This window comes from Chelmon rostratus, chromosome 18 (genome assembly GCF_017976325.1).
Source record: "Chelmon rostratus isolate fCheRos1 chromosome 18, fCheRos1.pri, whole genome shotgun sequence".
In the NCBI taxonomy this organism is placed as follows: Eukaryota; Metazoa; Chordata; class Actinopteri; order Chaetodontiformes; family Chaetodontidae; genus Chelmon; species Chelmon rostratus.
In genome coordinates, this window is record NC_055675.1 from 3,900,468 (window position 1) to 3,927,220 (window position 26,753).

At 42.7% G+C, this 26,753-nt stretch overlaps 1 protein-coding gene across 1 annotated transcript in view; it reads left to right on the forward strand.

Moving 5' to 3' along the window:
* Positions 1-21,316, forward strand: part of ptchd4 (patched domain containing 4) — a 36,178-nt gene extending 14,862 nt beyond the window's left edge. Inside the window, exon 3 of the mRNA XM_041959276.1 lies at positions 19,635-21,316. Within this exon, the coding sequence (XP_041815210.1) occupies positions 19,635-21,316 (1,682 nt within the window). The remainder of the gene's footprint in view (positions 1-19,634) is intronic.
* Positions 21,317-26,753: the final 5,437 nt, after the last annotated feature.

Here is a 26,753-nt window from a genome sequence, read left to right on the forward strand (position 1 = left end):
AGAGTTGCCTAATATTTGGACCAATACTCTAAATTTTTTGATTATTCAATCTGGAATCGAGGACATTACCTGCATAACTACTTGATCTGCGAAAAAACACGATGATCAGCAAGTACTGAGGAGTTAGAAATTTGTCGGGTAATACAGTAAACGACCAGCCTAGCACTCGTGTTTCTGCTGTAAGAACCTGCAGTATTTGGCGATCACCACTTGTTCTGGCACTGCCTGGTATGTGATAATTTTCCCAACATTAATTCATTATGGACGCAAGCCTAAACATTGCTCTTTAATTCACTTTCCACTGTTTATTTTGGTTGTCTGAGGTCTTTTGGTCTGGTTTTACTTTACATTCCTTTTTATTTGCTAACATGCTAACGAACGCCTTTGCTGCAGCAGAATGAATCAGACACTTCTGGGCCTCATTCTATGCCGTCCTGGTGATATACACCATAGACCTAATTATCCTCTCTGAATACAGTCCCATGGCTTCTCAGTTGATTCTTGTTCCCTTCGTCTTCTCTGCGGAGGCTATAATAACCCTTGGGGTTATGGTGTGCTATTTAAAGCTCTGTAGAATTATGTCACACAGTCCTTCAAATTATTCTGGTGTAGGTTTTTCATTGCAGAGAAATCTGAGGTTAGCGTTGTGCATTGTTAATTGCCATTGGTTCTTTTCTTGAAACTACCACTGGAAGGTGTCTTATTTAAAAAGTGTCCCAGGGGCTCTTATCATTAATATTCAACTGAAATCACAAATATATGAAATATGATCCTTTTCTCTCGGCCTCTTATAGCACCAGCATATCATAACAAAATATAGGAATATGAACGAGTTTCGCCGCAGATTATGCGTTATATAGAGGCTGCGCATGGATGCCCCGAGTACTCGCATTATACGGATATACGCGGCCGCTCCACTGAGGCTAATTTCTTCAAAACGACTCCAAATGCCACCAAAGTTGTCTGGGTGAGTAAATGGTCGTATTTAATGCTACAAATGAGGTCCAGGTTGTAAAAAAACGAAAGTTATCCTTTAAGGGCTGTGTCAGTGTTTGTGTTTGATTGACAGCAGCTGTCGAGGAAACAGAGAAAAGGCCCAAAACTGTGTGCTGATAACTATAGCTTACAAGCCATTTTCAGACAGTTTGTCTTAACAGTCACTTTTCCAAGTAATAGTCTTCGATTAGCTCGGTTGACACATTTTTGAATATCGCAACAATTAAGCCCATTAACTCTTCGTAGACCTCTAACACAGTGTTGTATGGAGACGTAGATCTGGCAGCATCACTTGAATCACCTCCGTCCATGTGTGCATCTGTGAGGTCTGTGCGGCGAAGTGGCCGTCTGACAGCAGCTCCTGAGCAGAAGCTAACCACACAGCTGGTGTATGAGTGTCGGCGCTTAAAAGCAAAGAACTCGGAAATCACGGAAAGACTGAAGCCAGACTGAAGACACTTTTGATGGCATCCAAGAGACAAGTTCCTCCCCTGTGATGCTGAATGTGGCTCCTCAAATTTAAGGTGCGTCATGGCTATCCTGTATCTGTTCCATCAAAGCCTCCTTTGCCATCGTAGTAAAACTGATCCATTATGCTGTCTGAACAATCGAGCTAATGTCATCTCTGGCCTTTGGATCATGTCGAGGAAGACGCTCTGCACGGGGCAGGTGCCGCCACGTGCCGCTGTTTAATATGGAGCAGCCTCTCCCCCTGCCCGTCTCCCCTGCATCTATCCGCCGTGTCATCCGCGAGCCGGCCAATTACCGCTGAGCTGAGCTTGTCACTTCCTTCTCTCTCTGGATATGTGACGGCTGGTGGGAGTGCGAAAGCGGGCCGGGAGAGGAGGGAAGGATGGGAAAGCGGAGCAGGACTCACGAAGCATACGTGCCGCGACATTGCAGAGGGAGTGACGGCTCCGTCGGGCCTAAAATCGGCCCAGTCTATTGATCCTCCCGAGCAGTGTTTTATTTACTTACCGTGACATGTGTCCCGCCGGGACGTGGTGCCGAGCCGTCATCCGATCCTGTTTACCTCAGCTGTATTTAAATTGTGTCAAACGGTGACCTTGCATGAACTGTGTGCCACTCGCACACGGTTGTTTAGTTTTAGGTGGAAAGTCAAACAGGAAGGCCTCCCGCCGTGATCACACGCAAGCGTTCGTACTTTCATTCTAAAAATCCCATTTGTTGTCCCAGCAGCATCGACTTTATGTCGCATGGAGACGCACTGGGAGGTGATATCACCACGTGGAGATTATTCTCAACCTTAGGGACACGTATCCGTGGTAAATATTCTGAGTACAAAGTCTTCTTACTCAACTATTTCACCAAGTTCTGCTCTTTTATCGTCCCTGTAAGGGACAATCTAATCAGCATTTACAGATGGATCTGCTTGTTTGCAATGTGATGGCTGCTACTGGGCACATTTTGTAGCATTATTAAGCTACTTTACTGCGAAGGCTTACGCGAAAATGTCACAAAAAAAAAAACAAAAATGTCAGAAAGTAGAGGAACAAAGCTAAAGTAGTGTTCAGACTTGCAAAAGTAATTGCATACAAAGTCAATAAAGAGACTTGATTCGACGTGTATCTGCTCTGGGTGGCGTGAACTAAGACTTTTTTTAACTAAGTGTGCTTCTCTCCAGCTTCTCGCTATGACTCAATGAACATTTGTATGCTGCTAGCGAGCTACAGCTGCTGTAATAACTATACTCTGTAGCCCTACTTTCTACTTTCTGGAGGTCCTGGACTTTTTATACATTCTGTTCAAACAGCCAGTCATATAAACCCACATGAAGCCAGCAAAAGACCTGCTTTGAGTTTGACTTGCATTTAGAATCTGGTCGAGCATTCAGCAGCTTCAGGTTGGATGCTGTGAGGCTTTAAACCTGTGTTTAAGATGTTAAATCATGAATGTGTTTCTGCAGTGGAAATGGAAACTTAGTGAGGAAGAATTTATATTTGAGCGGAAAACCTATTGAAGAAGACCCTGGATGTTAGAAAACTGAATTTTAGTGATAAAGACATGATCAGAGTCGCAAGCCACCAAATATTTTACGGGTATAAACTAAGTAGGTGGTGTTAATGGACCATTTTGTTACCTTTGGCCTGAGCCAGGCAAAGTAATGAGTCCAGAGAGGACTCTGGATGGGTCTTTATGACAAACTAGTTGCAAACATCAGGTTTAGGGCAATTAATTAATTACAACATGATTCAGCACATTCAGTCCCTAAAACAAAAAAAACTAATTTTAAAGAAAACTTACCACGACCATTAGAGCAAAAGATGCAGTGAGCCAGAAATAACAGGGAGTTTCCTGAGTGCTGCCTGGAGACCCGGGTCCCACCACACACGTGCACACTCATGCACTGTCAAATAAACACAACAGAGGGACAACAAAACAACACGAGAGTGCCGAGGCTGAGAGTGCACGCAGAGAACACGTAACCCCACAACGTGCAGTGAAGGGGTGCAGTGCACCACCCTGTTCGTCTGGCAGGAAAAAAGGTAAAAGGGCTGAGGTATAGTCATTGTCATCAAAGCAGGAAAAGCACAGGTGGCACGCTCACGCTCTATCTGGGACTCTTAATGGAATGGAGCCATCCTCGATTCATTTTTTTTACACCTGTGCGTTACCTGCTTTGATGAGTCAAAATTTCCGCTGTGAAGAGGGTCAATAACACGTGCTGAGCGGTGGTTCCAGAATATAATATACAGCACAGCTGTTCATATACATAGCATTATATTCAGGTGAAGGAGGGGTCAGACGCCTTCTGCCTGCTCTCTGTGCTCTAACACATCTGTCTGAGCTAGTGATCTTCCTGTCGCACCGGAAAAAATACATTTGAGCGGATGTAAATGTAGTTTAGTTAAATCTGATATTAACCATATAAAATAAGTTTGTATCTTTAAATGAAACTGGTTTTGAGGATGAAGGAGGGGCTGCCGGTTCCACAATACGTTTTTCCCTTAACGCCAACTGCAATATTTACTGAACACAGAATCATGGGAGTCTCCTGGATAAATACACAGTACTACAGGGTGCGTTTCTAAATGCTCCAATGTCGTTTCTGTATTTCTGTCCATTTGGGATGTCAGAATATCAGTCGGTGCTACAGCGGGCCAGCCGAAGCCTTCAAATACATTCAGATAAAGTCAATATCACATTGTACTCTGCGGCTGCACTGGACTGCACGCTAGTAACCATAACCATAACTCAGCTTTGGTGGCCACATGACCTTTTTCTATTGCCTCCCTCAGGCTGAAGTGTACAAACCCCATTCCCCCTCTGCCTGCGTTCCCCTGACAAGCACCAGTGATGGAGGGCCCACACGCATTTCTACAGAAGTGCATATCTAACTATTTGAATTGATATTTTCAGGAGGAGAAATACTCACAGGCTCAAAAAAGAAGACTAAATTAAGTTGACTTTACATGCAAATGTATATTTTACATACAAAAATAAAGTACTTTTTACAACGACTTGCATGATCTGCATAATAATCTGATGCAAAAAGTTAATTTTTTTACGCAGCTTAAGTAGGATGTGTTTATCAGTGCAGTGTTGGTGCATGGTTTACAAGCTGTTTGGAGTTTTCTTTCTGGACCTTGATGTTTTTACAGACTGATATTTTTCTGTGCTGTGGGGCCAAAATAAACAGTGACATTCAACATTCGCAGCCAGTCACGCACAGCGGCCATCTTTGCTGACGACGAAAAGCCTCCTGGGAATTCCTGCCTGTTTCAATAAGTAGGGCCGGATGACTGATGATCGATCTATGGATGTTACTGCCGTGAGTGGCTCTGAGATGGAGGTGGTGTGACAGCTGCAGGGTCGTTATTAAGGTGCTGCAGGGAGGAATCCTAAAGCAGGTCTATGCATCGATTAATATAGCTCTATGATGATACGGTCTCAGATGGAAAAGCACACTATTTCTGGAAGAGCAAGCCATTTGCCGTCTACACAATATACTCCTCCTGATGTTTCCACCAGAATTTAATGCTGCCGTGAGCAACAGGACTCTTTTTTTTTCTTTTTTAACTCCGGGAACTACATTTAGTCCTGGTCCTCGCCCTGATTTAACATAGCTTTTCCGCTCATTTCTTCCCTTCTTACTTCACAATTATAAAATTAGAGTTCAGTATTCACGAGCATGTCTCACAGCATCTTTATCTGAACACTGTGACATTTGCACTTTGCTGTATTTATGGTATTAGGAGCATCCATGCTTTGTGCAGGTAAAGCTGACTGCGGCGGCAGTGAGGAAAAGTCACAGTTTAATCCAAGCAGGCAAGAACCACACAGTTTTTGACTGTGCCATCTCTCCGCGTTTCCGTGGTGACACCTTTTGTCTCCCTCACACTCGACAGTCCAGCATCACCACTGTGGTACATATGTGATTTTAACATGAATCAAAAATCTATTGTTAAACCCATCTGCTGATTCCGGGAATGGTCAAACATGCTCTCTGCGTAAACATGTACAGTATGTATATGTTTATGCTATACCTTGCAGTAACCATGGTAACACATGTATGTCAACATGTGAATGCAGATATTTTTCCTGCTCAATCAGAAACTGAAAAATAATTAGAAACAGCAGTGTTTTGTGCTCATGAATACATCAAAATGCACCTTATTGTAGTTTGCAGCATTATTTTTTGCAACCAGAATCCATTCGGGTCCCGTCTGGTTTTCCTAACTCACAATGCCATCATTGTTATGGAGGAGCTTGTTTTTTTTTTGTTTTTTTTTACCAGCGAAACAGAACTCAGGTACGGCTGTTCTCTCCCAAGCTTCAAGAGTTTGCTTTGATAGCACTCTATTCCTAACTTCTGCATCTTAAATCAGCCTCAAAATGAACATGAATTCCCAGCGGACGTCATCAGACACTGTGCAAAGTCTACTGCTGCTGCAGCAGCTACACAACCAAGTGGAGGCGCGGCAGATTAACGGCCTTATTTGTCAGCCCGTTTGCATCGCAGGAGAGTCATTTGTATTCCCTGTACCGCGCTGCCACCAACCTTGACTCAGCCGACCCCGCCGTGAGGTCCTGTGCGTGTGTCTCCTCACACGCTTGCAAGTTTAGCTCTGTGCACACACCTTCATGCAGTCAGGAGAAATGGGCTGGTCAAATTTACACCAAAGACCAGAGCAGAAAGCTCACAGTCAACACTGGTGGAAGTGGACAGCGATGAGGATCTTTACGGATGAAGGCTAGGTCTCAAAACCCTGTATGCAAACATTTGATTTTGAGGGCAGATGACCATTTGGTAGCCACCAACTGGTTTTATTTGCTGTATATGCAGAGAAAACACTATTGCACTTACACCTGCCTTCAATGTGGTTACACTGCATCGAACTGGGGGCGAATTTGGCCGATCAGGTGGTCTTGCATGTGGTCAAGCATTATCTGCTTGCAACACAATCGCCCAAATTGCATTTAATTTCAGGTGTTCAGGGCGTCTGAATGTCTGCATTGCCTGAAAGGCCCTGTGCATGTGTAACAGCCGAAGCGTGTGCTGGCGTGTGTGTAGATTTATGCGCGTGTCATACGGAGAGAAGTTCTCCCCCTCATTACATCAGAAATTATTCATCTGCACATTACTGTCAGAGTCCCCCGGTCAGAGATAGCGCGACTGATAGATAACCTACACAAACACACACACGCAGCATTCTCTACCTGATACGTCCATGAATGTGCCCGGTCATGACAAACAGGCAGGTCGATGCTGGGAAAACCAGTGAGGACATATCAGCACGCCTCTCACGCACACACATGCGTTCCATGCATGTAGCATGGCAATAAAGCGAGCACACACCTGGATGCAGCATATCCTCACACACACTCTTCCTTGCAAAGATGCAAACAGGTCAGCGCATCTCCGAGATAGCACTGCTGATGCTGACCGATTTATATTCAGAGCATTGCAGCTAACAGTAATCTATTGATTTACCAGTATGCAGTCAAATGTAGCAGAATTCCAATCAACGCTTGAGATAACCTTAATAAGTTTCTTATTACGGATCCGTCCAAGTGTAACATATTACATGCCATTAATGGAGCAGAGGTATAATTCTTCATTGATGTGCGTGACGGGGAGTAATGGGGATCTGAGGCCGCGGCTGCAGCCTGGCTTCTGGGTTTGTGTCTTGCTGGAACGGCACTTTCATGTTTGCCCTGTAGAGAAGAGATGATGATACTCAATCATCAGGCCTGCATCTCTTTATTTCAGTATTTAGATCACTGAACAGTTAGCAGTCTTCAAAGCCAGCTGAAAGGAGTGCAAGTTTCAAGTTGCAAAAGACACAGTTTTGATCGCTGATTGCGTGATGGCTTTGTAACTTCCAATGACGCTTTTTGCCAATTTCAAAGCAACTGTTGCTGACTAACTGAGTTCCTTGAGCTGGCAGAGTGAAGCTCTTGGCTGTTAACTGGTGAATATGCTGTCTGCCTGCTGGTGTCGGTATTATTGACTTTGTGCTGGTTTTCCTTGAAAAGAAACACAGCTCTTGTCATTGTGCGGAGCTAGCAGCGTGGTCAGCTACTAGCTGAGCGCGAATAACCAAAAACTGGTGGAAAGTGAGCAGTGATGATGATACACGGCGATTAATGTTGTGCTGCCTTTCAGGCATTTATTTGGCTGTCTCATTTTTTCTTTTTCTTTAGCAGTTTGGGTTAAAAATGTTTTTAAAAGGAGAGCTAGATAACTGAAACATATATTAGTAATGATTTCATTGAAAATTATGTTTGATCAGTTAGTAAAAAACAGATTTATAATTGTGTACAGGCTAATAGCAATGCTATTAGCAATACAGTGCAACACAGCAATATACATTAATGTTTCTAACTATGCACAATGTGATGTATGACATGAGGAAGACGCTGACTATTTCTGTGTTGTTCATTTACAGTTTTCCCCTGCATGTTAATGAGGAAGATTAACAGTAAATGTCTTAATATAACTCTGTCCTCACTGGCTACAGTCTAACTTAGCATTCAGTCATATTTTCAACCCACTGCACGAGAACACTAAACGGCATCTTTTCAGTTTGGTGATGAAGACGAGGCTGAACACTTCATTGCGTTCTGTCAGGTCTGATAGCTTAAATGTCTCGCTTGCTACCTTAAATCTCTTGGAAATGTGTTGGCCAACCTGCAAAATGAAGCATTTGGCTGATGTCTGATAATATATGTCGTATTGCATGATGGCATCTGTACTATTTACCTCGAAAGACAGAATTATTTTGATGTTTTGAAATGGCTGAGTGTTTTTTTTTCTGCTGTTAGTCATGTTGTATCATTGTTTTAGGCTTCTCAACCTTCTCAATGACCTCTGCGTTTCAGAGCTGTAAGCAGCTTGTATTGCCGTTCTGTGAAGCTAACGTGAGCTCAGGCAGCTACAGTGCAGAGCTGGCCCTACTGGCCGTCAGTGGGATATCAAAAGTTGCTGCAGAGCATCGTCCGACGTGACTTTGCATCAGTTTGTCGTTGTGCTTCTTCAGTTCTAGCTGACTGGTGGGAAGTCCGAGGTATTTATCCTCTTGCAGGGTCATGGACCCGCCTAGCTATCATGTGAGTCAAGGTCACATGGGTCATGGTGTTCACACCATGTGAAGAAGCCTCTTGGGTGAGAGTGGCGAAACGTCTTCTAGAAGCTAAAGCAAGTCCCGCTGCCTTTTGGAAGCCCTTACAAGATTATTTCACTGGTATTGTATCTTAGTAAATATGAGCTGAATCCCAGCACAATAAATTAGTCTCTGACCAAATGGCAGCAGCATTGCTAAATTTGACTGACACCAAATAGCCCAATCAGAGAATTCGACTTGCCCATTCTTCATTTCCATTTAGGAGACATAGCAGCTTTACAAGGCCTCCACAGAACAACACAAAGTGAAAGGAAAAATGTTTCCACCTTGTTGCAATGATCTGAAAAGTCATTTGGTTTTGTTGGCCATCAGCTATCAGTCATTGAGTGTTGAGTATACTAGTGCTCCATTAATCTCAATCACACTCATTGGAAGAGAGAAGTCACCTCTTCATGGTTAAGCAGGCTACTGTTTAATTTGGGAAAACTGCCCGAATAGTAAAATAGTCAAAAGCCACTCAAACTGCCCAAAACAAATTAAAAGCAGCCCTTACGAGCTGTTAGCATCCTTTGCCATTCTTATAACACACACACACAATTAACTCATATGGACTGAACCAAATTGTACAGTATATACAGTCGTTTCATAGTAGTTTTTGAATGTATGAAACCTACATAGTATTGAACTATTCAATATGGATCCATTGTTGTAATAAAAGGTCTGAAATAAATGGCTTTAATAGTCAGGTCCTGCGCATAAAAACCCAGTGCCCACACAGGCAGCAGGACTGATCCTGTCACCGACCAGCAAGTTTGCTTTTTCATAACATAACAGTCTGTACCTTCATAAATGATTTCCATTTCAGTTGCCATCATCTTAACCATGGCTTATTTACCATAACCACTATAACATTAACCATACCTTAATTGCTATGCAGAAAGCAAGAATTTGAAAACCACCATTGGACACAGTCTGGGGGTTTTGCTGGTTGTTTTGTTTAAAACATAGAACATTAACATACGATCCTAAATATCAATGCAATTTCACGTCTTTAAGCCTGTGTCATGATAGATACAGTATGCGGGTTGAAAAAGAGTCACTTCACTGCAGACAGAAAGGGCAAACCATCGGAAAATGAATTTTGCACTAAAGATAAAATTCTGCTCTGCTTTAAATATCTAGAATAGTTTTGCTGCATCGCTGAGGTCGCCCTTCTTGTATCTGTATGATGTGGGGCACACTCACCCACATGCACTCTCTCTCCCCCCGTAGAACAGTTCGGCAGTTACACTGTCCTGGATTTTGAGTGGGAGTCTGGCTGGGTTTGAAACGGTTTCCCTGGAATTGCCCCCAGGTGTGAAACAGCAAATCTGATCATTTGCATTTTCAAGTCCTCTTCTTCTGGAAGAAAGCGATTTAGCTTCTGCTTTTCTGCAAAAGACAAAATTCACATCTGTGTTTTTTTTCCTTTGTCAGTCTCCAGCAGCAGGTTTAGTTGTAATGGATACAGATAGTCAGCAATGATGTCATTTGTCGAAGTAGCTTCCCTATCTGACGCCTCCAGCGTCGAGCATCGGCTGTGTGACTATTTTTACTTCTAGGTGAGTGAGCCACCTGTGTTCGTGTGTATGCATGTCTCCATTTATTTATAGGCTTTTGTTTTCTGCTGCCTTCAGATACATAACTCTCCGTCTGTCACATGACAACACACCAGAATAGCACCCGAAGAATTAGCGTCATTTCCAGTTATGGGACGAGTAAACTGTCCAAGCTGTTTAACACGACACGGTATGTGGTTACTCTGGGTGTTATTACACTTCAGATTAATACAATTTTGAACATAAGAAGCCGTTTGCGTCCATCTGCTGATGTCAGTCCCATACATGAGCACTTCCAAACACACAGACGATAATACAGCCATGTCGAACATGTTCAGGTCTAGCCTGATTAGACATTATTATGTGAGTCCTGTTGTCTCCGGCAGAAAGTTCTGTTCCATCAGAGAGTTACTTAAATGTATTATTAAAGATCAGCATCTCCAGTGAATTAATTAAGTGTGTTTTTGCTGGAGTTGTGCTGAGCTGTTTGGGGTTTTGACTGAAAGTGTGGAAAAAGGAAATAAAGAGTGGAAAGGGGCTTTGAATTGAAAGTGCCTGAATTAAAGAATCACTCATTTGACGCTTCTTTTTTTTTTTGCCTTCAAGTGTCACTCGTCAAGACGACAACGGGTGTCAAACCACAAAGAGCACAGGGGCAGTTATTGTCACACCCAGCCCTCGAACCAATCAAATGCCTTTTATTTTGAAATCTTGTAACTAACATTTCACAGAGCTGTCAAGTAAAGCCCACATCTGCCAACACGAGTCTGAAATAACATGAGAGAAAAACATTGCTGTCACTCTCTCATCTTTGATGTGGAGTGGCTTCACAAGCAATTACTGACATGCAATCCCCCAAAAATACCACAAAGACAAAATGCGCAGTAACAGGAAGTGTGATGCACAGTTAACAAAAGTTAGACCTTTTTCTCCATTGATCCATTAAAAATTCAAGCCCTCACCGCTCTTTGATGCTATTTTTAGCGTTGTTAAGAGGGGTCCTTTCGAGACCCCACTTCCTGCTGAATGTTCCATTAAATATGGATTAGCCTCCAACACACCTGCTCATTGACTCTCACCGGTAAAAGTGGCTCTTATCCCGGTCAATATTCACACACTCGCACAAATGGCAAAGCTAATGAGAAGGTGTAATGCAGGGGGGAGCATTATGTGGCCTGTTCTAATTCATTACTGTTGTGTTTTTTCTTACTGTGCACAATCACAAATATATTGACTCTATCTGGTTAGAAAGTGAATAATCCGAAACAATGCATCAAAATCTAATTTTCCTACAAAGCTTAATTTAGGCTGAACACATAATTCAATCATGATTCTATACAGCTGATTTGGAAAAAATACAAATGCAGTATTTTTGACTAATATTGAATATATAAATGTGGTCTCCATAGCCAAAAAAAAAAAGTTAATTCCAAGAATAATCAAAAGTGTATTTTTGTTTCTACATAAAATGGACGGGAAAACAAAACAAAACAGAAATGTTACAACTAATATGACTTTGGCAGTCTGAATAACGACACTGTCTTTCAGCAGCCATTGTTTAAGTCATTGTATTTAAAGGACCAGTGTGTAAGATTTAGTTGCATTTAAGAGTGAGGCTTCAGATTGCAACCAACTACCCCTTGCCCTCTACAACCTATAGAGGCAGCAAACTCATGAAAACCACCAAGGTGCACTCTGGTGCCGGTGTTTGGGTTGTCCTTTCTGGGCTACAGTAGAAACATGGCCGACTCCATAGAAAAGGACCCGCTCCCCCTGTAGATATAAAGAACTCATTCTAATGAAACGAAAACACAACTAGTCTTATTGTTAGCTGATTATACACTAATCATGTACATATGAATGTTTTATTCTATTCCTGCCATATATAACCCACTGCTGCAGTTCACCTCCAGCTCAAACAGCGTTTTGGCCTACCAACAGGTGTAGGTAGTGATGCTGAAATTTGCATTTAAAATTAAGAGTTGAATTCTACACACTTCCTTCTTGGTTGCAAAAAAAAAAAAAAGAAAAAGAAGAAAAGACTGGAGGTTATAAAGAGTCTTATCACCCAAATATTGATTTGGATTTGAAGATTGCTTTTAGGCTCCCCTGTGTTCGTCCTCACTTTCACTCCCATCATCTGTTTTTATTGAGTTTGGATCATTCCTCTGCGCCGAGACCTCCTCCTTGTGATATTGGCTCTTCTGTCATCTTCACCTGGGTGACAAGCCGGCATGGTTAACAGTCATCCTGATTGGAAGAATCCACGGTGGGCGGGAGCGGCTGACACGCTCTCTCGCCATGTGATGGATGTGTTTTGGGGTCTGCCTGCCACAGAAGTTTTAGAGCAGTAATTTAGTTTAATGACTCGGTCGCTTTTTGGCGTGGGCCAGGGGAGGGCAAGTGCAGCCCGGGCCTCCATTATAGGAGCAACCTGGTCAGGCTGTGAGACTATAGGGCTTTTTTTCCCCCTCCCCCGCCTCTCTTCTCGGCAGAAAATAGTCTGTCGGACAGCCGGTGACAAACTGCCCTCGTACGATCCATTCGGGGCTGTACCTGCATCTGGGAGAGGCTTGAGATACAACGCCTCTCGCCTCTTCATCCTTTCATTCTGAGCTACAGCTTCTCATCTTTCTTTCTCTCTTTATCCATCCCTGCTCCCTGACACATTGCTGTAGAGGCTGGCAGACAGCACAGGCTGTCCCCCATTAGAGGCAAGGGGGACAGGTGATTCAGTAAAAGCTTGCAGAGGCTGTGCAGGAGCTTTGAAGTCGCGCTTTGCAGCCCCTGTCTTATCGCAAAAGTATCTGATTTGTTGGGAAAAATTTGCAAAGGTTATCACCAGCTAAGCCAGTATTCATGGCCAGAAAATTACCAGAATTAAGTGTCCATCCTGAACGAAGCAGCCGGGGCCATAGCCAGGATTTGAGAAATGCTGAGGTCATGAGTCTAAGTGCTTGAATAAAGACTGGAGGAGATAAAAGCATGCAGGACCTTCTCTGGGTCTGCAAATGAGAGGATCGTGACCTGATTTTGGTGATATGACTCAAATAAAACTAGACTGCAGCACTTTAGTGACCTGAGCATCACATTACAGCTCAGAGTCAAAAAATTACACGCTTCTCATTTAGATAGAGCACCCAGACTAGATGTTAGACTGTTAATAATGCAGGTACTGGGACCAGGGGGAGGAGTAATTATAAGGATCTTTGGTTTGAGTCATTCAACTGGACATTCAACAATTAACAGCAGCAGTGTAAGAGGTAATGGAGAATCCACAGCACCAGGCTACACTGGGAAATACAGCTGAACCTTCAGCAAACCCCACCCCTCTTATTTATTGTTGCTATGTGTGCCAACTTTTCCAGTTGAGCACTACAAGTATGCAGTTTACAATAACACCGTGACAGATTTACCACGAAAGCAGGATTCTCATTTTTAGTGGCGACTGTGAATTTTTCCAGCTGGCTTGACAGCTGTTGCTGAAAGATTTTGTCAGATGTAGCGCGTCAGCAAACATTATCTCCTCGAGTTGGTCGGGAAATCCGTCTCCCTTAATTTCTAACGTTTCCGGCAGAATCGGATGAAACGCAAACCGTGCTGAAGGGTCTTCAGTATCAATTTGATGGATACGTACATGATTTAATTGTGTTTTAAGATGTCCTGTATGATGAGGGTAATGATGCAATACTGCTTCACTCGCATTTTATTCATTCTAAATGCATGTAACCTAACCTGAGCCATAATGCATAACATTATGGTATATTTTCTTCAGTTTTACAGGCTTTGCACTTGTATTTTGGTTTTGGAGAGGCAAAAAAAAAAACAAAAACATATGCATGTCTCCTTCTGTAGCCCCATACAAAATCCCAACCTCAACAACTGCTGTACCTAGTTGACTGTTGCCACAACACAACAGGTAGATTAAGATTAATAGGGGACCCTGGATGGAACCCTGAGGAACCCCGTAAGAGAGAGGAATATTTCAGGAGGTGGCACCTCCAACAATAGCGGAGGACCTGTTGGACAATAAACAATCCAATCTAGAGCAACAACAGTGATGCTGTTATAGGTTTTGATTGAAATAGCATTGTCTACAGTGTCGAAGACTGAGCTGAGGTCACAAGAAGAAGTCGGATTGAATAAGCAGGCCTTTTGTTCAAATTCAGTTTGTTCCCCACAGACTCTAAAAACCCCCAACCAGTGATTTTCCAGTGAAAATACTGAGGACATGACCTCATTGTCCTCAACAGCAGCTTCACCTGGGAAACAGCTAAACCACGCAGCTTGAAAAGCACATCTTGAATGTTTTTTGCAGGTTGACAAGGGTGGTAACAGGCTATTATTATCTAAACACAATCCCCAGCCAGTGCACTCAGCTGTTCACCCATACTGAGGACCAAGTGCTGAAGGCCCTCAGTGCACCTGCCAGCAAGTGTCTTTTACCACCTGCAGTCTCATAGAGGAAAATGAGAGGTGAAAGGTGGCAGTCTTGTTCATTGGCTGCCTGTGTGTGTGTGTGTGTGTGTGTGTGTGTGTGTGTGTGTGTGTGTGTGTGTGTGTTTGTTCCAGAGTGTGTTTGAGTGGGGGTGTCTCTGTGTGGGTGAAGATGGCGAGAGCAACAGCAAATGAGAGTCTGGTCTTCCCTGCAGACTTGTAGTCACGGCTATAAAGTTCTAAGAGGATAGTTATACAGTGTGTGTGTGTGTGTGTGTGTGTGTGTGTGTGTGTGTGTGTGTGCCTGCCTGAGTCGTTGTTTAGGGGACATCACGGTTTCCCCGGTTGAGTTTTATCACAGCAATAATCAGGAACGCGGCCTTTGCCTGCCTCTGTTGCTGTGTTACCTCACCCCCGCTCTTCCTTCGTCATCCATTCGTATTTCTCAGCAGTCAGAGAGGCCCAAGTAAGAACTTGGACATTCGGTTTTGCATCTATCAGCATTCAGACATTGAGAGAACTGTCGGTTTCCTCCAAAGCTGATTAGTATTGAGCGGCAGTCATGCTGCCAGCCATGTGCTCCCCTCCCACCTGCTTTTTTTCACTCTGTCATTGATTAAAGTTCCTGCACTGTCCACACCAGACCAGGCTTTTCCTTTGTTTGCCCACTGGATGAAAGTTTGGACCTGGCTTGAGCAGCTAATCCTGAATCCATTACTAAGTTTGTGTGTAAAGCCCTTCTAAAATGCTTAGTAACTGCTAGCTGGTTTACTACTGGAAGACTGTCCAATCAACAGTATACAGATATATATTATATATATATGTGAGTTGGATTGTGGTATTAGAGATGAGATAATAATGTTACACTGATCATGATGCTGTGATATGGTCGCACCACTCCCCCGACCAGGTGGCCTATCTCGATCTCACCACGATTGGACCAAGTGAAGACAGCACCGATGCCGTCCTTGCTGTTCTCGCCGCTCAGTTCAGACGTGCTGCCCGGCGCCTGTCTTAGTTTGACACGGGTGTGAATACATATCACCCCAGTGAGCATGTTGCTGTTTTTGATCTTTGCTCGCACTCCTTCGGTTCCCTCTCATCCCTTCTAACTGGGATTCCTCTCAGTGTTGAGCGTGGAGCTTTCAAAGACAAAGGTGGTTTCACAGAGAGACAAGACAGGTACGAGACAGCAGACCTGATCAAACACGTACCCACACTGTGGGTACGATGTGTGTTTGAAGGGTCTCACCGGCGTTTCTGAACGTTTTATCCTATTAACTACAAACCTGGTATACGTTTACATTAGCATACTATATTGTTTTATGTTTTGATGATCTAGAACTGTTGGTCTCAGATCATTTCAGCATGAAACTTTCAGGCTTGAAAGTCTTGTTTGATACAGGTCGCCCTTCCTGCTGATCGACGAGTTACGTCATTGTGGTATGGCAATGGAGAAATGCTTAGTCAGCATCTCTAACAGTAACATGACAGCCAACGACAGGTAGCGCCACTTTTCCAGTTCTTAGTTTTATTATAAAATTCAATCTTTTTGAAATGTATTTTTATGATCAATTTGTGTACTGCTTTTTTTTTCGTCTTCTCTTCAGGTTATGAAGGTAAATTTGACGCTAACGCTAATAGAACTGAAACAATTAATAGATTAGTTAATCAACAGAAAATTAATCAGCAGCTATTTTGATAATCCATCAATCCACTAAATAATTTTTTCCTAGCAAAAATACCTCACATTCCCAGTTCTAGCTTCTCACATGTGAGGATGTGCTGCATTTCTATGCCTTATGTAATTGTAAATTGATTTGGACAGTTGGTTAGAATACAAAAAAAAAAAAGGCACCTTGGGGTTTTAACGAGTTGTTAAGTTGCTCTTTTTTGACTAACATTCAGTTGAATACAGTATTAATGGTGGCATTGACAGCCCAAACCATCACAGAGGCTGGGTACTGGTAACAAATAGATGGTTCTCTTCCCACAAATGTGCTGTCGACTTGTCAGACCACAGCACATTTTTCCATTTGCGTCAGTCCATCTCGGACGAGCTCGTGCTCAGAGAAGTTGGCACCGTTTCTGGATGTTGTTGATGTATGGCTGTTGCTTTGCACGGTAGAGGCTCGATGTGCATTTGTAGATGCAGTGATTAACTGTGCTTTTCAGTCATGAAGACTATTTTGCATGCTTTGGCCTGGAGCTTATTTCTCACACCGTCCTGCATTCACTCCTCATGCATGCTCACTTATATATTTTTTTTCATTGCCGGGGCTGTCATCGAGCTGGTCGCATCTATCCAACAGCACAGCAACACACCTTCACTGTATTTCAAATATAATTCGCTCTCTACCTTAATTCATTCATGCTGCTATTATGCTCACCCCTCCACCTCCCCATCACCACCCAGTCTTCACAGATTCATCAGCTTCATCATTTCATCAGTCTCAGCAGAGTCATCAGCCTCCACCACCACAGCGTCTGGGCTCCGTGGGGGGATTTATCTTGCTGCTGCTCAGGGCAGACGTCCCTTGATTACAAAATCTCCCTGTAGAGTCTAAGCGGCAAATGCTTTCTGACAAGACTAATTATCACATATTGCTGTTATAATACTGTTATAATAAACAATTATCTTTGCCGTATTCACTCGTCTCTCCTGATTGAAATGTAAAGTGTACCCAATTTAAAACAAAAGGGCTAAACATCCAAAAACACTGGAAAAGTCGAACAAACATATTAAATATTAAATAATTGTATCCCTGAAACACATGCTCAGTTTGCAGAAAATTAGTCAACAAGCCTTTTTAGACTGGACAATATGTGTTTGCTGCAGCCTCTTCAGTCTGAGGATTCGCTCTGCTTTATCATAGTGGATCCAGTGCCTAGCTGAGAAATGTGCCATGAGTTCGTGCCATGGTTTGTTTCTAGCTGGGACCTGTGTGTTAGACCCCAGCCCTCTTTCTCTCCACATTTTGTTTATCTGAATTTACACTCAAAATGCCAATAAACGAATAAAATAAACATAAAATAACCAGTTGCAGCCCAATCAGCAGGCGTGCCCTGACACATGTCCAGGCCTGATTGTTTATGCTTTTTTAAATGTTTACTATGTTTATACCACTTTACCGACACAGTATATTGTAATGTGAGTGAATGCATAAATCCAAACCAAATGATTCTGTAACACATGTGCTAGCAAATGCTTTAAACAGATAAGTGAAGATCCACCTGCACCTGCCAGTAACCAGTCACCGTAATGACTCCCAGAGCTTTTCCAATCATGTCTAGAAAACGACGCGCCACTTAACATTTTATTTGGTAGCTGGTGAAGGGAAACGCATGCGGACGCCCCTGGTGTAATGTTGGAAAAACCATGGGCGTGAATTCCCCCTCTCTCTCTCCACCGCCTCTAAACCAACTGACACTAACTAATTGACTTGCAGCGCAGCTTAATAAAACTAAAAGCAGGAAGAGCCATCTAGCCGACTCATTACACAGGACTAATCCTTTATAGTTAATTAGCTTTTTTTCCCTGCGTCAGACAAGGGGAAATTTATAACCCTGTCAAGGTTAGCAATCCCTCTCCCTTCACTGTCCACCCGCTAGATTCGAAAGAAATACATCAAAGCTGATGTTTGCAGAGAGACGTATGTACGCGGGGGCCAAATCCAGCGTTCGCTTGTACTGAAATATTTACATGGTGGAGGAACATTAAATTGATTCTAGTGCTCAGAAATTCATAACACATTCCCTCGCAGCAGAAATGCAGCTTTGGCATTTTACAAATAAATGAACAGTGTGCGTGGGTGGCCGGGTGTTCCTACGTGGGGGATTTTGCACCATGGAGCATATGCGTTTGAGTGTTGTGTATTCATGTCTATATTTTTGACTGGTGAAAATGCCACAGATTTGAATCACATGAATGGGCCCGCTGCAGACAGATTTGGATGCTGTTTACCGATGCATGGTAGAGAGGACGGTGTCCGACTCTATCTCAGATATGAAGAGAAAAGGAAAGCGCCATGTCTCTATTAGCAGAGTCTAACCAAGGCTGCTCAAATTTATGCTTTAATTTAGCTTTAAATCTGTCTTGTCGCACTAAATTTGGTAAAAAGTCTTGCCATTGCTGGTAAAAACGGTCAAAGCATCATCACAGCCCACAAAAATGCATCTAGAAATCGTATCACAACATGTAATAGTGTCATGTATTAAAACATATCCTATTTGTAACTACCGCCAGAACATATACGCCCTATCAGCTGATGACAAGACATTTATTTTCTTCAACATATAAACAAAATTGTGGGACTTTTTCTGGAACAACAGAAATGTTTGCCCCCACTTCACTAGTCTATAACACAACATACATTAATGCATCATTATTATTAATGCAATCAGGAATGGCAGAAGGTACAGCAATGACTCCTTCTGTGGATGCTACGAGACTGAATGGACGGGGCTTCATGCTTTTCAGGCTCAGCTGCTGCTTTGGCTTGCGTATCAAGCAGTGTGCAGATATCACTCCTTCATCTCTCCCTTCTCACTTTCACAGTGTCTCAGCGGTTTGCACTGTCACAGCCAGGAGGTCGTGGCAATGTGCCTTAACAGTTAGGCCGCTGGGGTGCCCAGATGAGAATATTTTTAAAGCAGTTGTTATGGTGGAACGAACGTTTAAAAATGAGATCCAGATTGAACTGAATCAGAAGTTCCCTGTAGTACTTATTTACACAATAATATTTCTTCTATTGATGCCATAATTACTGAAATTATGTTTTTTTTTTTTAATTCAGCTGTTTCGTAGCAGGAAAACAAATTAGTTTTAGGAACTGGAGTTTAGAGTATTCTAACATTGCTTCTGAAATCCTTCTGAGAAATCTGCTGTTTCCCTTCCGAGGAATGATTATATCATGCAAATACGACTTAGAACAATTTCATGTTTGATGTACGCAGTGCTGACACATCAGCGCAAACATAGCTCTCATAGTTTGTTCTCTCTCTTTTCTTGCAGGCCATGGAACTAAAGGGGTGTTTGAGTTACTGGCAGGCTGGAGAAGAACGAGGGAAAACCTCCCCTTCAAGGAGCGCGTGGCCGATGCTTTCGCTGACGTGATGGTGTGCTACACCATGACCAGTTCCCTCTACATCATCACCTTTGGCATGGGAGCGAGCCCTTTTACCAACATCGAGTCTGTGAAGATTTTCTGCCAGAGCATGTGCGTTGCCATCCTGGTCAACTACTTCTATGTTTTCTCTTTCTACGGCTCCTGCCTGGTGTTTGCCGGACAGCTGGAGCAGAACCGCTACCACAGTGTTTTCTGCTGTAAAATCCCCTCGGTGGAGTACCTGGACCGCCAGCCCACATGGTTTAAAACCATGATGAGCGATGGCCATGACTTGTCCACACACCACGACAGCGTCCCCTACCAGAATCACTTCATCCAGCACTTCCTGCGTGAACACTACACAGAATGGATTACCAACACTTATGTCAAACCCTTCGTGGTCATTCTGTATCTCATCTACGCCTCCTTCTCGTTCATGGGATGTTTACAAATCAGTGACGGGTCAAATATCGTGAACCTGCTGGCGAGTAACTCTCCGAGCGTTTCGTATGCTCTGACCCAGCAAAAATACTTCAGTAACTACAGTCCTGTGATTGGGTTTTACATTTATGAGCCCATAGAGTACTGGAACTCCACAGTGCAGGAGCACCTGAAGACTCTGAGTCATGGCTTCAACAAGATCTCCTGGATGGACAACTTTTTCCACTACCTGCGGGTGGTGAATGTGAGTGCGTCAACGAAGAGCGACTTCATCACCATCCTCAAGGGCTCCTTCCTGCGCAGCCCGGAGTACCAGCACTTCACCGAGGACATCATATTCTCCAAGAACCGGGAGACCGATGAGTACGACATTATCGCCTCGCGGATGTACTTGGTTGCACGGACGACAGAGAAGAAGCGCGAGGAGGTGGTGGAGCTGCTGGAGAAGCTTCGTCCGCTGATGCTGATCAACAGCATCAAATTCATCGCCTTCAATCCTACGTTTGTGTTCATGGACCGGTACAGCTCCTCTGTCATCTCGCCCATCCTGACCTCAGGATTCAGCGTACTCACAATCCTCATCCTCACTTTCTTCCTGGTCATCAACCCCTTGGGGAACTTCTGGCTCATCCTCACTGTAACGTCCGTGGAGCTGGGTGTCTTGGGTTTGATGACCCTCTGGAATGTTGGCATGGACAGCATCTCAATCCTGTGCCTTATTTATACCCTCAACTTCGCCATGGATCACTGTGCACCACACCTGTACACTTTCGTGCTCGCCACCGAGCACACTAGGACGCAGTGCATCAAGTTGGCACTGGAGGAGCACGGGGCAGCCATCCTGCAGAACACATCCTGCTTTGTGATCGGGATCATGCCCCTGGTGTTTGTGCCTTCCAATCTGACCTACACACTGTTCAAGTGCTCCCTCCTCACCGCGGGCTGCACCGTGCTGCACTGCTTTGTCATCCTGCCCGTCTTCCTGACCTTCTTCCCGCCATCCAAAAAGAGACACAAGAAAAAGAAACGGGCCAAGCGTAAAGAGCGGGAGAGGGAGAGGGAGCGGGAGAGGGAGAGGGAAAGAGAGAGGGAGGAGATAGAGTGCATCGAAGTCAGGGAGAATCCTGATCACGTGACAAACGTCTGAGCGGTTTTTCATGTTGACGATGAGTATGAGTGGGTATCCGTCAGTTATTGGTGGATTAGAGGCGTTCTCCAACAGCGAGGCACCTCTTGCGGTGCGGGTGAGTGCGAGATGTCCCCTGAAGAGTGGGTACTGGTCACTCCCAACCAATAGCAGCTAAGCTGGCCAGAGTAGAGCGCAGCCCCACTGGTCGGTCATTCAGTCCTTCAGTCTGGACAGTGTATCTCATTTGCACAAACTGCAACATGCTCATGGTTCAAAAGCTCTCTCCCAACTATTTGGTATATAAAACAAGTTAGTTACCAGAACGTATGCTTGCTAAATCTGTAAGTAAATTCTAAACATACAGTATGTTAGACCTTTTAAATATTAGCAATTCTATGTTTATCTCCTGCAGCCGTTGTGAGTGAGGAGCATAGCAGTCTGTTAGGCCAAGGACACTCAGACAAGTTGGTGAAAGTGGTTAGCGTGATCATAAAAACGTGTACAAATTAAACTCTGCAGGAGATGACTTGACAGCAGCAAAAAGAAATGAAACCAAATTGCGTGGAAAGAGAGGGACGGTGCAAAGAAAGCACACCGCATGCTTTTCTGTAACATTAAAAATAGCTGAACAGCTGAACTGGGCAGATGGCATACACTGTGTCCATTATGAAGAGTTATCTTGCACACTGCATAGTGTGAATAGAACTGTCTCGGTTTCTTGTAGCAGGAGGTAAATATTTCTGCTTTATTCCAGAGGTCGTGCAAGGTCGTAGGCAATGGCAAATGGAACTGCAGTGGGCTGCAACATATGAAGTGATAAGTGACTGTCGTGCAGCAGTATTTGAAAAGGCAATAAGCCTGAGTACGACTTAAGTAAATCCTAAACTGCTTTGAACCAGACCAGTAAAACCAAAAGTGAAGAGTGTTTCCAAGGCTTGAAATATCGAACTGTCTAGCAGGTTGATAACAATGGCAAGTTCCTGTGAGAGTATGAATGTCTCTGTGATCCACTTATAACAGCTTACTGGCATGGCTCTGGCAAATAGGAGGTCTGAATGTGACTTAAAACTAGCAGTGGTGCCAAATAGTGTACAGATTTTTTTTTTTGTTCTATAAAAACAAAAACGTCTCAGTTTGAACTTTCACATAAATCAACCATGAATTATTCAAGCTAATTTAGTGATTGCTATTTAATATTGTCCAGGTTTGTGAAGCAGATAATGGACCAGGCTTTAAATTTAACCGTGAGACAGTATTTGTGAAGTTCACTGTCTCTGAGTAGTGAAAGTTATCGAGAGCTGAAGTCAAACTAGAACTTCCAGGTTTCGCTCCAGAAGTAAGGAAACCTGAGTCAAAATCACATTAACGTCTGTAATGACCCTCTCTACACTACCTGGCCAGCACCGAACAGCAGGCAGACGCGGATCGCAATTAGCTGAACAGAGTGGAGCAGCTAAAGAGCCAGATTTGTCCCTCAGGAGTCAGTGGAGAGCGAAACAGAGCAAAAAAGAGGAGTGAATATTGGACTTACATTCATCAGGCGATCAGAAACACAATGCCAAATGAATGCTAATGTCGCTCTGTATCTGCCGGACGTGTATATAGGCAATTGCTCGCGAAAAGATTTCCCACAGCAACTTTTTCCAATACCTTTCTCTTCAATATTCAGTCTAAGATGTCCTAAATGGCTGCTGCCTCCCCAGAGGGCAAACAGCGTTATCTCCGTGTGCTGAGGTCCGATAAGAATCTCTGTTGCTGTCCCAAAACAAACACACTCAAGGTCAGCCGCCCCGAAAGGATACCGATCTCTCACTGACCCCTGGCAGGCAGATCTTAGCTGGTGGCATGTGATAGAGAGGCCCCATATGTGAGCAGATGTGGCTGATTGCAGACCAGTCAATACCTTCTTAGGGGATTTGCTGCTTCTTAAGAGGCTGTCATTGTGGGGACACTGTCTGTTTGGTTTTTTTTGGTTGTTTTTGTGCTGCCGCTGAGAACGTGAATTGCTCTCACACAGGACAGCTAACCAGGCAGCTGGGGGGGGGGATTAGAATATTCACATTGGACCAAATGTCAGTGAGAAATATGTGTTGATGTTTGACAAAGAAGCGTGTGAGGGAAGGAGATCATTCAGTATCCAGTGAGAAATGTCTAGCTATCAAACAGGCTATTATACCCACTTCTTGTGTGAGTTAATATCAGTGAACAAATGAGAGACAAAGGTGGAAAAGAATCCTCTTCTAGCTGTCATGCATTACCACAAACACATTTCCTGCTTTTGTGGAGCTAGAAGGTAATCTTACGTGAATTGTCAATAATAAAAACCTTCTGACTTTCATCGACCAAACGCTGCCCTACTTAGAAATGAGGAGCTGTTGTTCCTGCAGCAGCCGCAGTGAAAGTCACATTATGTAAAAGCCATGTCATGTATGTATAGCAAGAAGGCATGAATTGTTTGAAACAAGGGAAAGAAATGCAAACCTTAAATTATTTACTTCCCAAAATGGACTGTGTTTGCATGGCACTGTATTGTATGTATGCATGTATTTAATTTCTCTGTACGAAGTCTGCGTATTTTTCATTTTTGCTACGCCGTAGTGATTTATGTTCGTTGTTCCGATGCATATTCTGTAACACCATGTGCTGCAAAAGAACAAAATGAGTCATATCTGTTCCAAAACAAAAGCCAGAGGATACTTCATGTGTATAATAACTGTAAATTACTCTTTTTCTATATTTTCTAAGAAAAAAAAATATACTATAGAAAGATTTTTAATGACAGAATTTTCTTAAAAAAAGAATAAAAAGGGAAAAAAGTTGAACACAGTAGGCCAGTAATAAACAGTGGAATGTTACCAGTATACTAGATCTTATTCCTTGCACACTACAGTGTCAATGTTTGTTGAGGATTCACACTTTTATATGGGAAACTGTGGCCACCATTCTATTGTTTGTTTGTTTGTGTGTCTTGACTCCTTCATATTCTCTACTCGGCCCTCATATTTAAGGCCAGACACTACAGGCAAAAACTCTTTGTTTTTTTGCATGAACCGGTCAATTTTGAGATTCTGGGCTATTTTGCCTCCGTAGCCTGTCTTCTTTTCAGACTTGAGGAAAGAAAACATCCAAAATACACATTTAGGTCTTTATTTTAGTTATGCGAACGAATGCATATTAGACAAGGCCTCATTTGGATGTTTAAACAGAAAATTTCAGAAAATTTGTAATACAAAAATACAAAAAATGTCTTCATGCAAGTAATCAACTGGGGAAGTTTTGTGGTGATATATATTAGCTAAATCTTTTTACCCTATTCACCTGTAGTGTCTTTCCTTAAGGAATTCATTACTCAACAGCCCTTTTTTAAACAGCAGAACAGTCTATTAGGCTTTGTAATGGTCACATTTAACAAAACATGTAGCTTAGAAATCTCCAGAATATAGATGGAATCTCCAGTTTATGTCTGAAATACATCTACTGCCGCTTGCTATATGGCAGGTTAAGATTAGCAGCAAAGGTTTCAATATTGAGCATTATTGTTAACCTGAGGGTTAGGACCACATTCACCACTTCAGCGATTAGCATCACTCCTAAAGCCAAATACTGTCTGATTAGGCTACTGTGTATTTAAATAGCATTATTAGATAAAATAGAAATTATTCTTCTATGGCAACACACTGAGTCTTACAAATGGGTTATTGAAACAGCATGTGATATCCAATATTTAAAACACATCTCTATTGTGTATTCGGTCTGAGCTTGGCATTATTAAACATTTTTCCTATCATCAATAAATCCTGTGACTAAAGACCAAAACCAACAATGTGTTAGTCCGTCTCTCCAAACTTTCAAATTTACAACCCTGTCTGTGGCACTCAGCCTCAAATGAGGAATATGTTGTGGGGGGTTTAAAAGGAAAAATAATTTTCTAAAACAGAACTATTTGAAGACGCATATTAATAAACTTTTGGTGTGACACTCATGGCATCAGGGTCACATATGTGGCATTAATTCAAAATAAACCATAGTGTCATGTGTCATGTCAGCCAGGGCAACAGTGTGGCTCATCGATGTGACAACAATGGAGCTCTTTGGCACTGAGGAATAGGCTTTATCAGGCTTTGGAAACACACACAGTACTTGTTAATCGGATCAGTTCATTGGTGGTTTTGGTCTTTTCATGACATTTGTTGACAGTAAGATTCAGAACATTGCCAACCTTATTTTTTGATAGCAGATACTCTGAGGTTGAAAAAAGCTTTTACATTTTTTTTTTCATATTTTCATGAGTATATGTTTCTGTGCACAGATATGGTTTGACTCCTATGCATTTGTAGTAAAATGAGGTTGTTTGAGTCACATTTATTCACCTGCTTTGTCATCATGTGAAAACTAACCTTCGCCCATAAATGCCAGATTATGGTGACCATTTTCTCGTCAGTCACACTGTACCTCTTCAAGTGTTGCACATTTTCTAATGTTACAAATCCGTTTCATTGGATCCACTCTGTAAGCTCCTGTTGTATGGTGTGTTGTAGCCCTTTTTATCTTCCATGGGGATATCATAACTGAAATGCATCTCATACTGTGACATTACAGCTAAAATATCCATATGACAGATGGGCTTCAAATGGGATGATAGGTGAGGTTGCCTTAGAATCTATTTTTCACTAAACTAATGAATACAATGCATGATCATCAAAAAGCAAAAGCAGAATTAAACTAGAAATGAATATACTAAAATCTTGGTGGTATTTTGAAAGTCAATGTTTGGGCAGGTAGTCTCACAGAGTCCTTTGACCACGCACCAGCACATTTTCAGTTTGTACAACCAGCAACAGCACAATATTTCCACAATACAGGGCAATAAAAATATGCAATCATCACTTTGCTTGTTGAATAATCTACATGCCAGATCTGTTTTGACCACAGTCTCACAGGAAAAATTGCTATTTTATTGTAACCCATCTGTCTTGTATGTCAACTAACCGAGGCAAGAAAAAAAAAAAAAAAAGGCTCATGCCGTCCCATTCATCAAACCTCTTATTTAATGGCATCCAGTTTCAGAACATAACAATCTTAAAAGGAAGTGAGGTTATTTATGTAAACTCAGTCCCATTTAAGTTTGGTTTCAGTTGGTGAAACAGGCAATGTTTGCTTCTTACACTTAATACTACAGGAATCTATCTATCTATCTATCTATCTATCTATCTATCTATCTATCTACAGTACATTTTTATAATGATTTGTTTACTTCATTATTTGAAATAGTAACATATGACAATACCTATCGATTTGTGTTGCTGTCAAAAAGCTATTTCTGTGCTCCTGTTTCGATATCTTTACCAATAGTAGAGAGTGATGGTCTTGTATATCTTGTCTGATTTGACTTTAAGGACCCAAACACCTGGAGCAAGGATAGCATACATGAGTATAGCGTGTCATGTAACTCGAG